Consider the following 23,445-nt stretch of genomic DNA (forward strand, 5'->3'; position numbering starts at 1 on the left):
TTTTTTCTTCCTAACCATATTAGTAAGATTTTTAAAAATTGCTGAAAATGTTTAATATTTTCTTAGTAAATTAATTTATAAAATGATGCCAAATTTTCAGTGTTAGCATAGGAAGATCTAAAGGAATAAAGAGAATTATCTATACCTTTACTGAATAAGAGACAGCCAAAGCACTATACTTCAGTGGTTATATGTAATTCTGATTTTCTTACTGTCTGGAGTCAGAACAGTCCCCCTGCATGATAGATCCTGCTGGAATGTTGTATTTGAAGGAAATATTTTTGAGTGTTCAACTAAATTATAAAGTTAGCCCTCAGTGAGCATTGTTTACCTAGGAATACTCTTCTTTGTTATTACTCTGTTTTTTTAAAGCCCATTAGGGTTGGGATTTTGTAACATCGTTTTATGGGGAGAACCAAAAAATCCTTAATCAGTGTGTTATGAGTAGCTAGCTAATCCCAAGTAGGAAATTTTTGTGATATTTTTATCAATTATTTTATTTGAAAAGTCACAATACTGATTTGACTTCCTCTATTTCTGTATTTAAGATAAGTTTCTTAAAAATAGTATTAGGTTATTACACATTGATAGTGTGGAGAGCAAGGAAAGCTGACATGTCTGGTTTTGCTTTTTAATTGCAATGTAAGAGTAGTTGTTCCTGAACACTTTTAAAATTGAACATATTCCTTAGCATGTATTTATGATTAGATAGAAAAACTTGAGAGAAAAATTTATATGTCTTTAGAACTTTTTTCTTTGTAACTTTGAACAGTGGATAAAATTAATTTATTTTTTGTTGAATCTAAATCATGTTCAGATTTTTGAAGGAGGGTATGTAATTGTACAATTTGGTTTTAAAAATTCTTTTTAGAAGGGCTTTGAGAAAAGAAAATGTCATTGTTTTTGTTATAGGTGTTAAAATAGCGTTTGCAATTACTCTGGAGACTGTACTGGCTGGTCATGAAAACTGGGTAAATGCAGTTCATTGGCAGCCTTCATTCTACAAAGGTAGGGAAAAAAACTGTATACATATCTCTCATTTCAGGTAAATCTCATGTACAGAATGAAGTGGTGGCTTTTTACTCCCCCCCCCCCCCCCCCCCCCGCCCCCAGTGTGATTAAAAATCTCGAATGAGGAGCCTGGCTGACTCAGTCAGTAGAGCATGCAATTCTTGATCTTGAGGTTGTAAGTTTGGGCCCCATGCTGAGTGTAGAGGTTACTTAAAATCTTAAAAAAAAAAAAATAAAATTAAAAAAATAAAATCTGAAATACATTTTTTTTTAAAGATTTTATTTATTTATTCACGAGAGACACAGAGAGAGAGAGAGAGGCAGAGACACAGGCAGAGGGAGAAGTAGGCTCCATGCAGGGAGCCTGATGTGGGACTCGATTCCAGGACTCCAGGACCATGCCCTGGGCTAAAGGCAGGCGCTAAACCGCTGAGCCATCTAGGGATTCCCTGAACTACATTTTTAAGTTGGCAAAGTATAAAACTGCAGCTGTTGGACATGTTCTGCTGGACACTCAATTCCATTGAAACTTAAACTCCTGAGTGGGAGAAGTGTGAATGCTGCCCTGATGCTGAAACCACCACTCCCATTTTAAGTCTCTTAAAACTTTTCATCTAGTCATTATGGGATATAAGAGAAATTGACTTTTTTTTTTTTTTTTTTTTTTTGAGAAATTGACTTTTAAGCCAATTTCCAACTTCACTGGAACCTTTGTCCCTGGAAATAAAAAGGTTGGCATAATACTGGGATACATTTATGAAAAAATAAGACTCTTGTCCCTTTCTTTTGCCCTCAATCTCCATTTGTGATGTTTGCATACTGAAGCTGGTGCTGTGGTGTAGAGCTGAATAAGGCATAAGCCTCACATTCTTCCCCCAGCTTATTCCCCAAGACAAGAATAGAAAATATGAATAATGAATATGAATGTAATCACCATTCAGTTGTTATTAATATTGTTATATTAGTATTGCCATATTTGCCAAATATTGCCATATTTGTTGTAGTTTAAAATATATGTATATTATTGGTATCGAGAGAACCCTGTGTATTCTTTCCTGAACCTTTTCCCCCTCCGTTCTTCTCTTAGGGCAACTACAGGACTGAATTCACTGCATATCATTGTCATGAGTATTTTTATACTTATGCTACACATTTATGTAGCCCCAAACAGTATTGTTTTATAGCTGTTAAAACCTGGCATCAATATATACTCTCCTCTTACAACTTGCCTTTTAACTTGACATGTTTGGAGATACATTCTTGTTGATTCATATCGCTCTAATTTTTATTAAAGTATAATACTCCATTATCTAAATATACCACAACTCATTCATCTGTTCTTATTTTTTTTATTTTTTATTTTATTTTATTTTATTTTATTTTATTTTATTTTATTTTATTTTATTTATTTTATCTTATCTTTTTTTTTTTAATTTTATTTTTTATTTTATTTTATTTTATTTTATTTTATTGACGCAGAGGGAGAGGGAGAAGCAGGCTCCATGCAAGGAGCCCGATGTGGGACTTGATCTCAGGTCTCCAGGATCACACCCCAGGCTGCAGGCGGCGCCAAACCGCTGTGCCACCAGGGCTGCCCCTGTTCTAATAGTAGACTTATGTAGTGTTTCCAAAGTTTGGCTATAGTAATGCTGCAAGTGAATGTTCTTGCAGTACTCATGTTTTTCTGGTAATCTACAAACATAATGCTTGTTGGTCACTTTAAAGCATTTGCTTTTATTCTTTAGATGGTATTCTCCAGCAGCCAATGAGATTGTTGTCTGCCTCAATGGATAAAACCATGATCCTCTGGGCTCCAGATGAAGAGTCAGGAGTTTGGCTAGAACAGGTAAAAATGTGAATATTTAAGGAACAGGAAATTGGGTTTAATAAACAGTAGTTAACTCCCAAGTCTGTATTCCTGGAGATGCAAATGTTTACCCTTTATATATGCTAAATAAGAGGGAACATAACAATCTCTGAAATCTGTGATTTCTACTGTGTGAAGTGTGGAATATTGATTACATACTATTTTCTGTCATTGCATAGGTCCGAGTAGGTGAAGTAGGTGGAAATACTCTGGGATTTTATGATTGCCAGTTCAACGAAGATGGCTCCATGATCATCGCTCATGCTTTCCATGGAGCATTACACCTTTGGAAACAGAATGTGGCTAACCCAGTAAGAAAAGCATATTTATGCATATTTAAATAAAGCATTTGTGATCAAATAGAGTGAAGTGAAACCTAGATAAGTTATGTTACATACTTATAATACTTTGCAGAAACATAGTAGATGTGCTTAAGTTCAAATGACATCATTTCTTATTATAGACATTAATACTGTAGTTATACTAAGAAACTTAAGGCTTTTCTAAGGCATAAAGTATTCATTTGTCCATCATTGTTGAGGTTCTGAAATTTGCACATAGGTAAACTTTCTACATAAGTGAACTCTAAGCTGTATACATTTTAAGCTCTGCCTTTAAACTCTATGCATTTTTTGATGGGAATGTTTCCTAAAATGTTTAGCTTCCCTGTCTTCTTAAAGGAAATAACATAATTTGGTCTGCCCATGGACAGTTGGGTGCTCCATAGATAATTACTGATGAATGATTGACAAAAGGGCAATAAGACCATCTGTTATTTTGTGAAGGAATATATTAATGCTCACAGGGCTGTTGATAAGTGTAATTTTAAATGGTCCTCTAAATCCTGGGCTCTTTTTACATCTTTTTTAATAATAGTCTCTTCTCAAAGTGAAGTAATCTTCTAATCATGTGTCTGCCTCTCAACATTATTCCATCTCTTTCTCACTTGCTTCTGGTCTACTTCTTTGGATTTGGGAAATGGAATTGCAGGAACAGCAACTAAGAGCACAGGCCCAGGAACTAGATAGCCTGGGTTCAGAGCCTGGCCCCAGCATTTACTGGCCCTGTGTCCTCAAGGACATTGCCTGACCTCTGGTCTCAGGTTCCTCCTCTGTGAAATGTGGATGGAAATAGCTCCTACTAATAGGGTTTTTGTGGTGCTTCAGTGAGTTCATATTTGTACAGTATGAAAAACGGGGTCTGACACATGTGGAACAGTATGTTAATATATTTCAAACCAAGTATATAAATGAAAGAAATAAGAGCATTGAGTGAAATGTGAGTCAGTAGATTCCGAATGTGCATCTCATGGCTTACTTTATAAAATAAAAGCTCATGGATTTGTATAACCTTTAGTTGATGGCCTTTGTAATAGTTGTATCATCCGTCTATGAAGATTTGACTTCTCAGTGCATGGAGTGATTTACTCCTTCCCTTATATTTTCCATTTGGAGTTGACCTTCAAGATTGTTTCTACTAGTAAGGAATCAGACCTATATACACAGAGAACAAATTGATGGTTGCTAGAGGGGAAAGAGAAGTGGGAGTTGGGCCAAGTAGGTGAAGGGGAATGAGAGGTACAGGCTTACAATTATGGAATTAATAAGTCATGGGAATAAAAGGCACAGCAGAAGGAGTTATAGTCATGATATTATAATAGTGTTTATGGTGACAGTAGCTACATCAGTGGTGAGGATAGTGTAATGTGTAGATATATTGAATCACTATGTTGTACACCTGAAACTAATGTAATATTGTGTATCAACCATACATACACTTTGAAAAACAGAAGGATTGTTTTTGCTATGAAATGAACCAGGGTTGGGCACCTGGGTGGCTCAGTGTTTTGAGTGTCTGCCTTTGGCTCAGGTAGTGATCTCTCGGGGTTCTGGGATTGAGTCCTGCATCAGGAGCCTGCTTCTCCCTCTATGTCTCTGCCTCTCTCTCTCTCTCTGTCTCTCATGAATAAATAACATAAAATCTTAAAAAAAAAAAAAAAAGAAATGAACCAGGGAATCATCAGCTAAGTCACCTGTTTTAGATTTTTAAATTTATTAGAGAGAGCACGTGTGCACGTGTGTATGCATGTGTGGGAGAGACAGAGGGAGAAGAAGAGAATCCCAAGCGACTCCTTGCTGAATGTGAAGCCCAAAGTGAGGCTTAATCCCATGACCTGGAGATCATGACCTGAGCCAAAATCAGGAGTTGGAGGATGCTTAACTGAGTCACCGAGGTGTCCCTAAGGCACTTTTAAATAAGATATTTTTTAGGATAAATTTTTTTCTTAACTTGAAACTCCTTTGAGTCATATTTCAGTTTTAGTTTTTGAGGGCCTTCATAGAAAAAAAAGTGTCAGATGAGTAAAAAACAAAACAAAACAAAACAAAACAAAAACAAAAAAAACCACCTCAAGCCAGAAGACAGAATTCAGGGAACTTTACTTATAATTTGACTTCAGATTTATAATAACTGCTTACCAAGTATTTAAAGTGACTTTTTAAAAAAATAGACTTTATTTCTAAAGAAGTTTTAGGTTCACAGAAAAATTGAGCAGAAAGTACAGAGAGTTCCAGTACACCCTCTTGCACCCATGTGCATAGCCTCCCATACCAGAGTGGCACATTTGTTACAATTGAGGCTGATTTTAAAAACAAACACTGCAATTCAAGACTGTTATAGTGGAAAACTGTACTGATAGTCCCAAAGTGCTGCCCTTTGTTCAGAGCTTTTTGAAAACTCCCATTAGTGCTAACTTTAGCATCAGTTTTTATGTCACAGAAAAAATTAATAGCATTTCTTAGTCACAGCTGTTTAATTTTTTTTACCAGAAAATAATATAGCTTACTTAATCACTGATTTCATCATACTTTGCTTTGAGTGACCTTTTAGCTATTTATACAAGTCTAATTTTACTCTAAAGATTGTTTTACTATTACTTGAGGTGGTTCAAAAAGATGCTGTGTGGACCAGACATAGGACATTTTCTGTACTTGATTGTCTCTATTCACATGGTTGCTGGTACAGGCTCCCTCAAGAGGTGGGCCAGCTAGGTTCGATTCAGCCTCTATTCTATATACCTGTAGCTCCTTTTACTTGATAAAGAAAGCTATCAGGGCACCTGAGTGGCGCAGTTGGTTAAGGGTCCAACTTTTGGTTTAGGCTCAGATCCTAATTTCAGTATCTTAAGATCGAGCCCCACATCAAGTTCTGCGCTTGGTGCAGTGTGCTTGAGATTCTTTGTACCTCTCCCTCTGCCTCTCTGTCTTGTACACGTATACTTTCTGTCTCCTGCCTCTAAAATAAATTTTAAAAACTTTAAAAAAAATTAAGCCAATCAGGCACACACTCAGAATCTACTGATTCATTTTACATAATACTCTTTATTACGTAGTTTAAACAAAAATATTCAAATAATACGTATTATGTGCCAGCATTGTTCTGCATATTTTACAAATATAAATTCATTTAATTCTCATAACAGCTGTACAAGCTTGGTAACTCTTCCAGAAGAGTTCTTTGAGGCAGAGAAAAGTTAAATAGCATCTAACTTCTAGGAGGCATTCAATAAATGCTGAATTGAGGGGAATTTCCCAGGATTAATGCCTTAATGCCTTGTTTTTTTAATTTTTTCTCCTTGTTTGGGGACATCAGTGTTTTCCATCATTAACCCTGAGGGCAGAAGGCATTATCATTATCAGACTTGATTTTGAGTAGCAGTGATCTCTGATTATTTTGATGTGTCATGAGTACTTTCATTGCAGAGAGAGTGGACTCCAGAGATTGTTATTTCAGGACACTTTGATGGTGTCCAAGACCTAATGTGGGATCCTCAAGGAGAGTTTATCATCACTGTTGGTACTGACCAGACAACTCGACTTTTTGCTCCATGGAAGAGAAAAGATCAATCACAGGTGAAATGTCTTCCTACTTGACTGATGTACTTTAAAAAACATCCTTGAGTGCATGAAAGGGGGGGCAACACTGTTAGGCACTATGGAAATGCAAGTGAAAACCGTGATATGGTGCTTCTACAGACTATATAGAATGGCTGAAGTGAAAAGTACTGACAGTAAGGAGTGGTGGTAAGGGTGCAGAGCGGCCCAAGCTTTTATACTTTGCTCATAGGAGTGCAAAACGATACAGCCAGTTAGGAAAACGTTTGATGTTTTCTTAAGAACTTAAACATACGTACACTTTTTACAATTCAGACAATTTAAATGTCAGTTATTTTCAAAATTTACTTTTGTTCTACATAAAAGTTAGCTTATCCCTTATAATTTTAGGTTTAATTCATTAGGAAATGTCAAGTTTGCAGTGGAAACTAATTTCTAAAGTCATATAGTGTTAGGTAATAGTGATTGAGGGCAGTTTTTGTTTAATAAACTTTTCAGTCTTGGTCCTGAGCTCAAAAAATTACAACCAGACTTTACCACTGGCAAGCCATTGAACTGTGCTATGTGGTAGAGAAAGCCTGTGTACTCAGTTTCAGTTTGTTTCTTTTCTTTTTTTTTTTAAGATTTTATTTATTTGTGAGAGAAAGAGGGAGTGAGCATGAGTTGGGGGGAGGGGCAAACGGAGAGGGGGAAGCAGACTACTTGCTGAGCAGGGACCCTGACTCAGGGTGGATCATGACCTGAGCTGAAGGCAGACACTTAAACAACTGAGCCACCAAGGCGCCCCCTCAGTTTCAATTTCTGACAGAAATTCTTGGAACTGACTACAAGTCAGTTCTTGAAAACAAGCGAAATCTGCCACTTATATTAGTACTTTAGTAGCAGTGGTAGATTCAGATTATAGAGTTGAAGACATTGGGAGCAATACTAGAGTCCATTAAAAAACAAAGCAAATGATTTACAATGCTTTTTCTTTCTTTCTTTCTTTCTTTCTTTCTTTCTTTCTTTCTTTCTCCTTTCTTTCTTTTCTTTTCTTTTCTTTTCTTTTCTTTTCTTTTCTTTTCTTTTCTTTCAAGATTTTACTTATTTATTCATGAGAGACACACAGAGAAAGGCAGAGACATAGGCAGACAGAGAAGCATGCTTCTCTCAGGGAGCCCAATGTGGGACTCGATCGCAGACCTGGGATCAAGCCCTGAGCCGAAGGCAAAAGCTCAACTGCTGAGCCAGCCAGGCATCCCTGTAGTGCTTTTCTATGGCTCTTTGTGACTTGTTACCAGTATAGTTCAGCTGTTGTTTATTAATCATCTACTAAAAAAATGGATAAATTGGACTTCACCAAAATGTAGAATTTTTGCTCCTTGAAAGATACTGTCAGGAAAATGAGAAGACAAGTCACAAACTGAGAGAAAGTATTTTCCAAGTACATCTCTGGTAAGGGATTTATATCCAGGGTATATAAAGAATGCCTTAGAACTCAGTAATAGGAAAACAAAACAATCCTATAAAAAAAAAAAAAAAAAAAAAGACAAAAGATTTGAACGGATACTTCTCCAAAGAAGATATAAGGAAATAGGACAGGAAAGGATCCTCAACCCCATAGTCATTGGGGAAATGCAGAGTAAAACTACAGTGAGGAACCATTACACACCTATGAGAATGGTTAAAGTAAAAGATTGACTATACCAAGTTTTGGTGAGGAAGCAGGTCGCTGGCACTCTCGTATACTGCTGATGGGATTGTAAAACATATAGTGTCTTTGGGAAATAATTTGGCAGTTTCTTAAAAATTTAAATATGCATCTATGATATGAGTTAGCCATTTTACTTATAGGTGGTATTTACCCAAGAAAAACAGAAGCCCATGGCCATGCAAAGAAAGGCTTCTACAGAAATGTTCACAACTGCTTTTTCAGTAAAAGACAAAAACTGGAGGGATGCCTGGGTGGCTTGGTGGTTGAGGGTCTCCCTTTGGCTCGAGGTGTGATCCCGGAGTCCAAGGATCGAGTCCCACATCGGGCTCCCTGCATGGAGCCTGCTTCTCCCTCTGCCTGTGTCTCTGCCTCTTTCTCTCTGTCTCTCTTTCTCTCTCATAAATAAATAAATAATCTTAAAAAAAAAAAAAGACAAAAACTGGAAACAACCTAAATGTCTGTTGGTATGTGAATGGATCAACAAGCTTATGTATGTGTATCTATATACACATATATACACATATCTGTACAAGGGAATATACTCAGTAAGAAAAAGGATTGAATTATCAATAAACACAACACAGATGAATCTGCTCTGTGGTCATATTTCCATGGCATAATAAATGATTTTGCATCTCATATTTTGCTTGTTGAAATGAATTTGAGGGATGCCTGGGTGACTCAGTGGTTAAGCACCTGCCTTTGGCTCAGGGCATGACCCTGGAGTCCCAGGATGAGTCCCACATTGGGCTCCCTGCATGGAGCCTGCTTTTCCCTCTGCCTGTGTCTCTGCCTCTCTCTCTCTCTGTCTCTCTCTGTCTCTCTGTCTCTGTCTCTCATGAATAAATAAAATCTTTAAAAAAAGAAGAATTTGATTTTGAAATGTATGATCATTGTTGTTTATCCTATTTTAATACCCAGGTGACTTGGCATGAAATTGCCCGGCCTCAGATACATGGATATGACCTGAAATGTTTGGCAATGATTAATCGGTTTCAGTTTGTATCTGGAGCAGATGAAAAAGTTCTTCGGGTATTTTCTGCACCTCGGAATTTTGTGGAAAATTTTTGTGCCATTACAGGCCAGTCTGTGAATCTTGTGCTTTATAATGTGAGTATTCTTCTAAATGTTTCAGCTTAAATCCATGCACTTCATTTAAGAAAAAAATTTTTTTTAAGATTTTATTTATTTATTCATGAGAGAGAGAGAGAAAGAGGCAGAGACACAGGCAGAGGGAGAAGCAGACTCCATGCAGGGAGCCCAACATGGGACTTTATCCCAGGACTCCAGGATCACTCCCTGGGTGGAAGGCAGGCACCAAACCGCTAAGCCACTCAGGGATCCCCTTCATTTAAGAAATTTTTGCTTAAATCTGTAAATGAAGCTCATGAGTAGAAAGGAAGTCAAATCATGTTATTGGCTTGACAACCTTTTTTGCACACTGTGGCATACAATAATTTAAATGTTAAAACCAGAAATATCTTTAAAAGGTAGCCTGAGACACTGTAAAGAATTACATTAAGTCAAGGCAGGAACCATGTATCATCACTGTGACAGGTACTTAAAATAAAACAATATATAGTAGGCCATACTTTCAAGATTTCCACGTGGCTGTAGGTTAGGGATAGGGAGCAGTGAAGTTGAAGTACTTGGAATTATTAGGTGAGACCAATGATATATAAATTATAAAAATTATAAAGTAATTAGTTTCAAAGGTATGAAATTAGGAAGATAGTTGTGTTACACAGAAGTGTGAGCCTCATATGGTTCTTCACTGAGAGTTGGGTCACAGAGTTGGTTCTGAGATTGAAAAGGATAAGTGTAGGGAGAAGGGGGAAGGAAGGGAGAGGGAGTGAGCGAGTGAGCACCGGGGTAGCCATGGCTATTCAAATGAAGAGTAGTATAGCCAGGAAAATGGAGAGAATGGAAGAAAGTCCAAGTGCTGGAGGACCTTGGGAGGCAGGCACAATTAGACTGGGGGGCTTTGTTGGCGGGGGGAAGGAGGTCCCCTAAGCAAAGAAGGTTCTGAAAAGTACTTTGGGGTAGAAAGTATTATGTGAGACTGGGATACATTTGAGCCTGGAGACTGAAAGCACGGCAGCTAACACCAGTCTGGTTAAGACTGAAGAAGAAGAAAATGAGTCGTTTGAAATAAACTTTCCAACTAAATTTCCTTGAGTGTATACTGGGCACCTCAGTATACACAGGCTTTCTTGATGATGAGAAGATTTAAGATTCTGTTCTGCTTGTTTCTAATCATAATAGACAATGGGAATGAGATTAAAAGGGAACTCTTGATTGGGATTATTATATAGAGCTGCAGGGGTGGAAGGGCAGTTAGTTTCAACATCTCTCAATTCTAGGGGTTGAAATGTGGTTTTGGGATTCCATGAAAGCCTTAGTCCAGGTAAACACTCAATTCTGTGTCCTAAGATACAGAAATTGCCTAGACTGGAAAGCTTCTTGCTGTACTTTGGGTTTTGTTCCCATTCTGAATGTGGGGATAAGTTTGTAGGAATGCTTCTTGCTTCTCTTTTCCGTGCTGGTTTGTTGTTCTTGGTGTCTGAAATAAAGCATGCTGTCTCTTATATGCTGGACCGTTGTTCCTGAGGAAGGCTTAAGTTCCCATTGCTCATGTTTGTGTTGAGTTCTAGCCTTTGAATATTAAAGTCTGAATTGTAAGAAATGCTCTTATCATCTGGACATGTGCCAGTTTTTATAGTTAGCATATAGTTTCTTATAATTTGATGTAAATTGCATAGTATAGATTATTGGCACTTTAAACAGTACTCTAAAAATGTTTTTAAAGATACCGAGTTAAAAAAAATAAATAAATAAAGATACCGAGTTATTTAAATATGTTTCATGAAAATACTCCGTGCTTTTTTAGGAAATGGTGATGTTTGCAGGAGCATCATTAGGATGTTTTTGGGAGACTCTTGGAAGTAGAGCCCCATGCATGCCATTTTCAGCCCACTCTTTGCTAGAAACCAGACCAGTGCATGCCTTCTCAGACTCTGAAATTCACTGAGCTGTTAGAGTTTGATGAGCTCATGGATGAAAGGATGCCGGACTTTATGGATTGGGTATAGAACGTTGGGGGTTAAATGCAGCCTGTCTTCAGAGAGTGATTGCTTAGCATTGTATCTGTTGGTTTAGAAAATGGAAGTGTGGGCAGATATCCACCAATGTGATCTTTAAATTGTTCCTCTGCATTTATGAGCATGACATTTTTGTGTGCCTGAGGTGTAGTAGTAACTTCTAGTATGTATGTATGTATGTATGTATGTATGTATGTATGTATTTATTTATTTATGATAGTCACAGAGAGAGAGAGGCAGAGACACAGGCAGAGGGAGAAGCAGGCTCCATGCACCGGGAGCCCGATGTGGGATTTGATCCCGGGTCTCCAGGATCACGCCCTGGGCCAAAGGCAGGCGCCAAACCGCTGCGCCACCCAGGGATCCCAACTTCTAGTATTTAAAACATGTATAATACTTTTTATTCCAGCAGGACAGTGATCTTCCAGAAGGAGCTACCGTCCCTGCCTTGGGGTTATCAAATAAAGCTGTCTTTCAAGGTAAGGCTTTTAGTGTCCAAAAGTTTTGAACCCATAGTGGTGTTTAAAATCTAGTTATAAAAAAAAAAATAAAAAAAAAATAAAATAAAATCTAGTTATACACTTGGATAACATGTACTTCATGTTCATTACTGTTTAAAAATTTTTTTTTAAAGATTTATTTATTTATTTTAGAGAGAGTGAGCTGGAGTCAGAGGGAGAGAGAGGTCTTAAGCAGATTCCAAACTGAGCATGGATCCTGACGTGGGGCTTGATGCCATGAAATTACACCCAAGCTGCCAATACAAGAGTTGGCCACTTAACTGCTTGTGCCACCCAGGCACCCCTGATTTTTTTTTCTTAGATTTTATTTATTTGAGAGAGAGTGAAAGCAAGAAAGATACAGAGGAAGAAGGAAAATCCAACTCCCTACTGAGCAGAGAGCCCAATGCGAGGCTTGATCCCAGGACCCTGAGATCATGACCTGAGCCAAAGGCAGACACTGAACACCGACTGCACCCCTTAGGTGCCCTGATTTTTTTTTTTTTAAATCACAATATATTTGTCTGCTTTCTCCATCAGACATTTCATGATAAATACTTTGTCCATATATAGACCCTGAAATAGGTACAGCTTTCACAAAGTGTGTTTCATAGAGCACTACCACTACCACATGTTAATATGGGTGGCCTGAAGAATCTGATTTTTTTAAAAGTTTGGGAAATGTTAGGTCAAAGAAAAAAGGAATCTGGGCAGCCCTGGTGGCGCAGCGGTTTAGCACCACCTGCAGCCCGGGGTGTGATCCTGGAGACCCTGGATCGAGTCCCACGTCGGGCGCCCTGCATGGAGCCTGCTTCTCCCTCTGCCTGTGTCTCTGCCTCTCTGTGTCTCTATGAATGGATAAATAGAATCTTAAAAAACAAAAAAGAAAGAAAAAAGAATCCGTGGAATTGACTGGTGCTTCAAGGAACACATTTGGAATTTGGAAAATACTGGAGTAATGGAAATACCCTTGGCTTTGGAATCACAGTGATGCATCTTTGAAGTACAATTAGTACTTTGAAGTGCCACTGCTTTCTGATGGTTGTGATATTGGGACATGTACAAAACATATAAATATAGGGGCTATATTCATGATGTTGATGTGTTTCATTTAAACTAGGAGATATAGCCTCTCAGCCTTCTGATGAAGAGGAACTATTAACTAGTACCAGTTTCGAGTATCAACCAGTGGCCTTTCAACCTTCCATACTTACTGGTAAGAAATGGTAAAAAGGTGGTTTAATAAGAGTCATTAGTATACATAGTATGATACCTGTCACTGTTGACCTAAGTAAGTGCTGTAGAATTCACTCATTTGCATGAAATCAGAAAAAAAATAATTCCAGTGCTATACGTTTATTATAGAACCTCCCACTGAGGATCATCTTTTGCAGAATACTTTATGGCCTGAAGTTCAAAAACTGTAAGTTAAACTGTGCTAATCTATTTGGTCTGATGCTGTCATAACTTGTAATTTTTTTTTCTCCCCACAACTTGATTTTCTCCTTTGCTTTCTTGTTACTTATATTGTGCCCCCATCTAAAAATCTTTAGTGGATAAGGGACAAGAATCAAACTTCACATAGATGTTTATATTACTGTGTATTTACTAGATTTTTATTGGTCTTTGTTTCTAAAGTAGAGACATAGCATTATATTTCTTTTATTTATTTATTTTTAATGATTTTACTTATTTATTTGAGAGAGAGGGATAGCACAGACAGAGAGTAAAAGGGAGAAACCAGCTCCCTCCTGATCAGAGAGCCCAATGTTGGGGCTTGATCCCAGGACCCTGCGATTGTGACCTGTGCTAAAGGCAGATGCTTAATCAACTGAGCCACCCAGCTGCCCCATTTCTTTCCCTTTTTAAAAAGGACTTCTAAGATTTATTATTCTGTTTTTTGTTTTTGTTTTTTTCCCTTGGGTTTTCCCATCAAAACCTTTCCTGGATTTATTTGTTGTACTGGCTGGTGGGGGTGGAGGTGTGAAATGTATTTTAATCTAATTGTTTGAATAAGTTGTAGCACTTTTAGGAAGCTGGCCTGTTTCCCAGTCTCTCTGTTTTTTCCCCTAAATGCTTGCCTAGACAGAAATGTAATGTCCCTAAAAGAATTGTATGCTACGGAGATTGATGTTCTTTTCACATGTTAAAACTTTGCAGCATGAAAATAAGTATATATACTAATAAAGGGATCATGCATTCTTTTTTAAATTTTAGATATGGACATGGTTATGAAATATTTTGTGTTGCTTGTAGCAATTCAAAGACTCTGCTTGCCTCAGCATGTAAGGTAGGGAATTTTTTTTATTCTACTTGGTGACATGTTATTTGAATCCTCAGGCTCTTAAAAGTTGTGGTAATAGAGGCAGAATGCTCCGTGAAAGGCCACTGGGACCTGCTTTTTTCTGAACTTACTTTCTCAATCTCATTTCCCTTCTTTTCCTTCAAAATCTTGCAATTAAGGGGCACCTGGCTACCTCAGTTAGTAGACCATGTGACTCCTAATATCGGGATGGTGAGTTCAAGCCCCATGTTGGGTGTGTAGAGCTTACATAAAGAGAAATAAAATAAAGCCTGCAGTTGGATTTTAAATCTGTTTGAGCCACACACTTTTGTTTTTAAATACTTGGTTTAAGTTGATTTATGCCCTATTTATTTATTTATTTATTTAAAGATTTTATTTATTTATTCGTGAGAGACAGAGAGAGGAAGAGACCAGGCAGAGGGAGAAAAGCAAGCTCTATGCAGGGAGCCCGATGTGAGACTCGATCCGAGGACTCCAGGCTCATGCCCTGGGCTGAAGGCAGGCGCTAACCGCTGAACCACCCAGGAGTCCCATGCCTGATGTATTTAATCAGATGTTTCTAAATGACTTAAAAAGATAATAAATAAATTGAAATAATTGGGAGCCCTGAAGACACAGGGAAATGAGAAGGTGCCCTCCGCTCCATTTGAGTTTCTCCAGGAACAGATGTGGTATCAACTGAAGTGAATGGATGAATGGAGTCCTTCAGCCTATGCCAGGGTGAGGCAGGGTGGTGCCTGGCTCACTAGCACATGGCACTGTGGAATAGTGCTCTTCAAGCTTTTGCCTGGGAGAATGATCCCAAACTCACAATTCAGTATTTATCCATATATTCATACTCTGTGGGAGGAGCCAGTGTATATGGAGGATTGTCTGAAAGGTCTGAGATCTACATATTTCTCTACATTTTCTAAAATTCATTTACTTGTTTTAAATGTGATAATGCGAGCTGCCTATGTGGCTAGGCTCCTCTCTTTCTGCAGCTTCTTGCTGTTGGCCTGTGTTGAGAGGCATCATAAGTATCAATATACCCCTCCTGCCTTATGTCCTTTGCTTGTCCCTCTGTGAGGATGGTACTGAGAATACTTCCTTGGTGGCAGGGGCCTGTGGAAAGAATGGAGTGTGGTATCAGGAATAGCTATGCTTCTGTTGAGCAGCTTATTTGTTTTTAGCTTTTGGGCACTGTTGGTCATATAATTGATTATTTTTCCTTTTCAAATGGGCTTGCTTATAGCAAAAATGTGCAGCTTTCTTTTTGTTATTTGTATACTTGTTCTGTGTACTTTATATTTAAATAAACAATAGAAAAGAGATGTGGGGATCCCTGGGTGGCGCAGCGGTTTGGCGCCTGCCTTTGGCCCAGGGCGCGATCCTGGAGACCCGGGATCGAGTCCCACATCGGGCTCTCGGTGCATGGAGCCTGCTTCTCCCTCTGCCTGTGTCTCTGCCTCTCTCTCTCTCTCTCTCTATCATAAATAAATATAAATATAAAAAACAAAAAAAAAAAAAGAAAAGAGATGTGGATGTTAGTGTGGCTTGGAAAGTTTAAATCTGCAGATTTACCTGAAGGTAGCTGGATTTCTTGAAGATGCCAGCCACATATTTGGTTTTCTTTGGTAAAGCAGATGATTAGATGTATCTTTCTTTGAAACTAACATTTTTAGCAATTTTATTTGGGTGTTATTAGCATACTATAAGTTGCATGTTGAAAGTGAACAGTTTGATAAGTTTTAACATGTTTGTTTATACCTGTGAAATCACGACCACAAGTAAGATAATAGACATAGCCATCAACCCTAGATTATTTCCTCTGTCCCTTGGTAAGTCCTCTTTCCTGCTCCTTCTTACCCTCTGCTGCCTCATCCCTAGGAAACCACTAATTTGTTTCCTGTCATGATAGAGTAGTTTGTATCTTCTAAAATTTATATAAGTGGAATCATGCCATATTTCCTTCCTTCCTTCCTTCCTTCCTTCCTTCCTTCCTTCCTTCCTTCCTTCCCTCCAGCTCAGGAATAAATAAATAAAAATCTTAAAAAAAGAAACTGCCAATCTATTTTCCAAAGTGGTTGTACCATTTTATAGTTCCCACCAGCAGAGGGAGTTTGAGTAGCTCCACACCCTTATCAATACTTTGTATGCCACGGTCAATCTTTTTAACCATTCAGTTTGGTGGGTAACATCTCGTGGTTGTAATTTGCATTTTCCACAAGACCAGTGTTGTTGAGCATCTTTTTATGTGCTAATTTGCCATCTGTATCTCTTTGATGAAGTATCTTCAAATCTTCTGCCCATTTCTTTATAGCAATTGTTTTTCCACTACTGAATTTGGGAAAGTTCTTTATATACACTGGATACAACTATCAGATAAATGCTATTTAGCTAATTATTCCCAATGACTTGTCTTCATTTCCCTAACTGTGTTTTTCAAAGAGCAGAAGTTATATGTTTTGGTGAAGTCTGATTTACCAATTTTTTTTCTGTATTGGATTGTGTGCTTTTTGTGTAATGTCTAAGGAATCTTTACCTAACTGAAGGTCACAAAGTTCTGCTATATTTTGTTCTAGGAGTTTTGTAGATTTTAAGTTTTATGTTTACATCTTTAATTCTTGCATTCTTTGCATTTGGCCTGGAATTTAGGTTAAAGTTGGGTTTTTTTGCATGTCAGTATCCAATTGTACCATCATTATTTGTTGAAAAGACTTACTCCTTTATTTACTGCCTTTTGCACCTTTGCCAGAAATCACCTGTCTATATATGTATGAGTCTTTTTCTACACTTTTATTTTCTTCTGTTCATCTTTTTTTCTTATGTTGATGCCAATACCACATTCTTTTAATAGCTGTAACTTTTGGTAATAGGTCTTGAAATCAGGAACCAATTCTCTTCTTACTTTTTAAAGTTATTTGGAGGAGATTATAACAATATTGGGTTTTTTGACATGCAAATGCACTGTCTCATTTATTTAGGTCTTTAATTTCTCAGGATGATTTTTTAAAGTAAACATTTTATTTAAATATTTTATTATTCATGAGAGACACAAGGAGGCAGAGACATAGGCAGAGGGAGAAGCAAGCTCCCTGTGGGGAGCCTGATGGAGGACTTGATCCCAGAACTCCAGGATCACACCCGAAGGCAGACGCTCAACCACTGAGCCACCCAGGCGTCCCAGTAAACATTTTATTTTAGAATGATGGTAGATTTAACAAAATGTTGCAGAGATAATATGTAGTTTATCTCACCCAATTTTCCCCATTGTTAAAGTCTATTAGGAATGTTTTATAGTTTTCAGTGTCAGGTCTTACACAATTCTGTCATATTTACCCTTATTTCAGATATTTTGTATCTCTTCCTTGCTTTTTGTATATTGATCTTACATCCTGGGAGCTTCCTAAATTTGTATCTTTATTATACATGCTATAGCGTTTCCACATAGATTCTTATGTTGCCTTTGAGTAAAGAAATTTCCTTCCTCATATGCATGTCTTAATGTTGGATAGAAATGGTATAGTAATAGCAGAAATCCTTGGGCTTATTCCTCACCTCAGGAACATTCCTTCTTTGTCCATTACAGGTGATATTTGCTGTAGACTTTTTTGTGATTCTTCTCTCTCAGGTTGCCTCCAATTTCTAGTTTGCAGAGAGGTTTTGTTTTGGGGTTTTGTTTTTTTTTTAAAAGATTTGTATTTATTTGAGAGAGAGAGAGAGTGAGCAAGAGAGAGAACATGAGCAGGGGCAGGGGAGAGGGAGAAGCAGGTTGCTCACTGAGCAGGGAGCCTGACATGGGGCTCGATCCCAGGACCCCAGGATTATGACCCTCATGAGCCAGAGGCAGATCCTCAACTGACTGAGCCACCCAGGTGCCTCTGCAGAGAGTTTTTATCAGGAATGGAAGATAGATTTTGTTAAGTATTTTTTCTTCATCTGTTGATATGATCACATGGTTTCCCCTTTTCAGTTTATTAATATGGTGAATTACACGGATTTTTAAAACAATAAACCAACATCACATTCCTGGAACCATCCTTTTCCTGGGACAGTGGGGTTCCTGGAACCCCACCTGTTTATAGTACATTATCATTTTATATACTGTTGGACTAATTTTTCTAAAATTTTGTTAAAACTTTTGTATATAATATATGATGGGTATTGAAGTGTAGTTTTCTTTATATGGTTTTGGTTTCAGAGTAATATTAGCCTCTTAGAAATATTTCTTCCTCTGCAATTTTCTGGAAGAGTTTGTGTAGAATTTGTATTACTGTCTTTTTAAATTTTTGAGAAAAATCCCCAGTAAGCCACCAATCCTGGAGTTTTCTTTGTGGCAAAGTTTTTAACTAGAAATATAATATCTTTAATAGATATAGGACTGTGTAGCTTTTCTTTCTTTGTGTGTGTGTGTGTGTGTGTGTGTAGCTTTTCTTGAGTGAACTTTGGTAGTTTGTATTTTTCAGAAAATCTGTCCCTTTTAATATTGAAAGAATCTTTGGTGATGTTACCTTTGTTTTTTTTTTTTTGTTTTTTTTTTTGTTTTAAAGATTTTATTTTTTTACTTGAGAAGGTAGTAAGATGGAGAGAACACAAGCCAAGGCGCAGAGGGAGAGGGGGAAGCAGACTCTCTGCTGAGCAGGGAGCTGGACATGGGGCTCGATCCCAGGAACCCTGAGATCATAACTTGAACTGAAGGCAGATACTTAATCAACTGAGCCACCCATGTGCCCCAGATGTCATCTTTCTTACAACTGTTATCAGCAATTTGTACCTTCTCTCTCCTACCTTTTTTTGGGGTGGAGAGCTTTCTGAGAATTAATCGGGAAAATAATTATTTTTTTTGGTATTTTCAAATAACCAGCTTTTTGGTTTTGTTGATTTTCCTCTGCTGCTGTTCTTGTTTCTTTTTCATTGATTTTTTGCTGTTTTTTTTTTCTTAGATTTCATTTCCTCTACTGTTTCTAGTTTAGTAAGGTTAAAGCTGAAGCCATTGATTTCAGATCTTTCTAATACAGATGTTGAGTGCTATAATTTTCTAAGTATTATTATTAATTTATTTTTTTAAAAGAAGCTTTTTATTTTAATATTTTATTTATTTATTCATGAGAAACATAGAGAAGCAGAGACATAGGCAGAAGGAGAAGCAGGGTCCCTGCAAGGAGCCTGATGTGGGACTTGATCCAAGGACCTGGGATCATGCCCTGAGCCAAAGGCAGATGCTCAACCACTGAGCCACCCACGTGTCCCTCTAAGTATTATTTTTGAGGCATCCCGTAAGTTTTGATATGTTCTATTCATTTTCACTAAAAATATTTTTAAATTTCTCTTAATTTTGTCTTTTTACCTATAGGTTATTTGGAGATTTATTATTTAGTTTCCTTATACTGAGTGTTTTCCAAATATCTTTCTGTTACTGATTTCTAATTTAATTTCTTTGTGGTCAGAAAACATAGTATGATTTGAATCCTTTGAAATTTAATCTTGGTAATCTTGGAACATGGTAAATTTCCATGTCAGTTAAAAAGGATGTGGATTCAGGATCCCTGGGTGGCAGCGGTTTAGTGCCTGCCTTCTGCCCAGGGCATGATCCTGGAGTCCTGGGATCGAGTCCCACATCGGGCTCCCTGCATGGAGCCTGCTTCTCCCTCTGCCTTTGTCTCTCATGAATAAATAAATAAAATCTTTAAAAAAAAAAAAAAAAAAAGGATGTGGATTCTCTGTTAGGTGGAGTGTTCTGAAAATGTGAATTATGTTAGATTGGTTGATAGTGTTATGTCTCTATACTTTGAGTTTTATTAAGAGTAGCTTTTTGAGATCTATATGGTTGTGGGCTTATCTTTTAATACTTGTTTTTCAATCAGTTTTTACTTTATATTTTGGAGCTCTGCTGTTAAGACATTTATGATTTGTTACATTCTCTTGATTAATTGACTAGTTTATCATTATGGAATGATCCTCTTTATTTCTGGCCATATGTTGTGCTCTCAAATCTATGTTGTCCAATGTTAATATACCCACTCCAGCTTTCTTTTGAGAAGTCCTTGAATTATGTATCTTTTTTCCACACTTGTACTCTTCAGCTGTTTCCTTTTTTTTTTTTTCAAGTGGGTTTCTTAAAGACAGCATACAGTTGGATCTTACTTTTTTATTCATCTTGATAATCTTCCATTTTAATAGTGGCAATTGTGAGGCCATTTACTTTGAAAAAAACCATGATGAGATATAATTTTTAATTAGAGATTTTTTTAAATAAAGATTTTATTTATTTATTGGAGAAAGAGAGAGCGCAGAGTGAGAGGGAGAGGTAGACTCCCTGCTAAGCAGAGAGCCTGATGTGGGGCTTGATCCCAGGACCCTGAGATAATGATTTGAGCAAAAGGGAGATTCTCAACTGACTGAGCCACCCAGATGTCCCTTAACGTAATAAATAATATGCTCAGATTTAAATCTGTCATCTTGCTATTTTGTTTTCTATTTGTTCCATCCTTTCTTTTTTTTCATTTTACTTACTTTGGGTTAATTGATTACTTCTTATGAGTCTGTTTTATTTTTGTTTGGCTAGTAGATATAACTACTGTGTAATTTTATTGGTTGTCTTTCATTTCTTAGTATACATCTGTAATTTGCCACAGTCTGCCTTCAAGTAATGTTGCATTGTTTCATGAATGATTTAGGAACTTCACAGAAGTATACTTTTGTTTCCCCCTACTGTGGTTTTGTTGGACACTTTACTTCTTCAGAGAAATTCCTCAATATCTTGTCATTTTTCCTTTGATCAGTTATCTTTTTTTTTTAAGATTTTATTTATTTATTCATGATAGACACAGAGAGAGAGAGAGAGAGAGAGAGAGAGAGAAACACAGGCAGAGGGAGAAGTGGGCTCCATGCCAGGAGCCCAATGCGGGACTTGATCCTGGGACTCCAAAATCAAACCCTGGGCCAGAGTCAGGCGCTGAACTACTGAGCCACCCAGGGATCCCCGTGATCAGTCAGTTATGTTTTGAAGAGATATAAATAAAAAATTTTCCAACAGATACCAGTTTCTTTCTGCCTAAAGGATATTCTTTAACATTCCTGGTAATGTATTTCTGCTGGTCCTGAATTTTTTGAGCTTCTCCCTGTCTGACAGACGTTGTCTCTCCCTCATTTTTCAATAATGATTTTTATAGTGGGTAAGATACTGTTGGTTTTCCTCTTAGTACTTTAACAATGGAGCTCTTTTTTTTTTTTTTTTTTTTTGCATTGTTTCTGATAGGAACTTGCTGTAATTTTTTTGTTTCTTGGTAATGGGCTTTTCCCCTCCAACTGCAATTTTATTTTTTATTGCTGGTTGTAAACAATGTGATTATTTTCGATATAATTTTCTTCATGTTTTGGGTTTTATTGAACTTCTTGAATCTTGTAGGTTTATTGTTTTTATCAAATTTGGAAATTTTTCGGCAGCTATCTTTTTAAGTATTTTTCTTTTCTTCCTTTGTGGAGACTCTAGTTACACTTCTTTAGCTGTTTGAAGTTGTCACAGAGTTCAGTGAGGTTCTTTCTTTTTTTTTCTCCCAGTCAAATTCATTTTGTCCCAGAGATGAGTGTTCTTTGTTGCCAGATATCTCGTATTTTGGAGTGCTGTTATTTTCAGGCACTATGTCTGTTTTTTTTTGTTTTTTTGTTTTGTTTTGTTCTGTTTTAGTTATTTCACACAAGAGTCAGTCCAGTTCCTGTTACTCCATCATATTGACCAGAAGTGAAAGTTTCTAAACTCTTAATTACAAACTAATATACAAATGTATTCTTCTTATAAAACATTGAAATATTATGATGGCAGTGTCAGTTTCTGATGAGTTACCTATGCTAATCCTAGTCTTCTTCTTCCAGGAGATTACACCTGCTTGTAGTATGTACCTGCTCTGAATTTTTCCCTCATTTATACAGATAAATAAAACATACCCATAGAAATAATATATTATTTATTTTTAATGTGGGTTTTTTTTGCAGTTTATTTCTACTTAAATTGCTTGTTTCATCTCTGTCCTCTAGGCAGCTAAGAAAGAGCATGCAGCCATCATTCTTTGGAACACTACATCTTGGAAACAGGTGCAGAATTTAGTTTTTCACAGTTTGACTGTCACGCAGATGGCCTTCTCACCTAACGACAAGTTCTTACTAGCTGTTTCCAGAGATCGAACCTGGTCATTGTGGAAAAGGCAGGACACAATCTCACCTGAGTTAGGTAAAACAGCTTTCAGTTGGAAGATTACTAGTGAAACACATATGTCCATTTTATCTACTACTAATTTATCTAGTGAGGAGCTACTCGGTGAAGAGGAGTAGAAGTAATACCAGGGTGAAGGCCACAGTCTCACTTCCATGAAATCTTTCATAGTTGTATTCTGAGGAAGACTTGACCTTCCTTGTAAGATTTAAACACAGTGATCTTTGAGTTGACTTCTTGTGATTATATAGTCAAGATGGCAAGTATTCAGACATCTCCGTTAAAAGAAACAGAAATCTAAAAAATATGGATTTTGTGGATTGTTTCAGAATGCCGGCATAAAACTGAATGAGTGGCATATTCTGACATTAATTAAAAACAAAGGGAAAAAAACCAACAACAACAAACCTTTGTGTTGTTGGAGCATAGCCTATTTCTCTCACCCTGGTTTCTTTGGGTAAAATCTAAAGAGTGTTTAATATATCTTCATGTTGTTTAATTGTTTTAATTTTTCCATTGATATAACTTGCATGCAGTTTGATCTTGTGGTATTCCTAGTCTCTTAGTTTCTTGTATTTTAGACTGACACATATTAAACAATACATATTAGAACAGATTGATTTCTTTTGCAACTAGTGATTTCCTAACATGCAGCTTTTACTTTATAAAAAGTTGATGTGAAACTAATGATATATCCATTAATGTATTGTATCTTTATGGATTATGGTTAATAGATATATTCCTCTTCCCTCTTCATAAGTAATTATGCGTTTTAGGTTTAGTCCCCCTGAGGGCTAGTTACATTATTATTATTATTATTACCTTACATTGAAATCTAACAAGGGAAAAGGTTTGTTTTTTGTTTTTTTTTTTTAAGATTTTTT

The 23,445-nt window shown here is 37.0% G+C and overlaps 1 protein-coding gene across 4 annotated transcripts in view; it reads left to right on the top strand.

Moving 5' to 3' along the window:
* Positions 1 to 23,445, top strand: part of ELP2 (elongator acetyltransferase complex subunit 2) — a 51,377-nt gene that overhangs the window by 16,503 nt on the left and 11,429 nt on the right. For 2 of the 4 annotated variants that reach the window (XM_072732209.1, XM_025996986.2), the window contains exons 9-18: positions 913 to 1,008; positions 2,757 to 2,857; positions 3,058 to 3,189; positions 6,640 to 6,789; positions 9,386 to 9,574; positions 11,975 to 12,044; positions 13,186 to 13,281; positions 13,431 to 13,488; positions 14,283 to 14,355; positions 22,387 to 22,579. In XM_072732209.1, the coding sequence (XP_072588310.1) occupies positions 913 to 1,008; positions 2,757 to 2,857; positions 3,058 to 3,189; positions 6,640 to 6,789; positions 9,386 to 9,574; positions 11,975 to 12,044; positions 13,186 to 13,281; positions 13,431 to 13,488; positions 14,283 to 14,355; positions 22,387 to 22,579 (1,158 nt within the window). The remainder of the gene's footprint in view (positions 1 to 912; positions 1,009 to 2,756; positions 2,858 to 3,057; positions 3,190 to 6,639; positions 6,790 to 9,385; positions 9,575 to 11,974; positions 12,045 to 13,185; positions 13,282 to 13,430; positions 13,489 to 14,282; positions 14,356 to 22,386; positions 22,580 to 23,445) is intronic. The other 2 variants (XM_072732210.1, XM_072732211.1) reach the window with 1 other exon arrangement.

This window comes from Vulpes vulpes, chromosome 13, assembly GCF_048418805.1.
Source record: "Vulpes vulpes isolate BD-2025 chromosome 13, VulVul3, whole genome shotgun sequence".
Classification (NCBI taxonomy): domain Eukaryota; kingdom Metazoa; phylum Chordata; class Mammalia; order Carnivora; family Canidae; genus Vulpes; species Vulpes vulpes.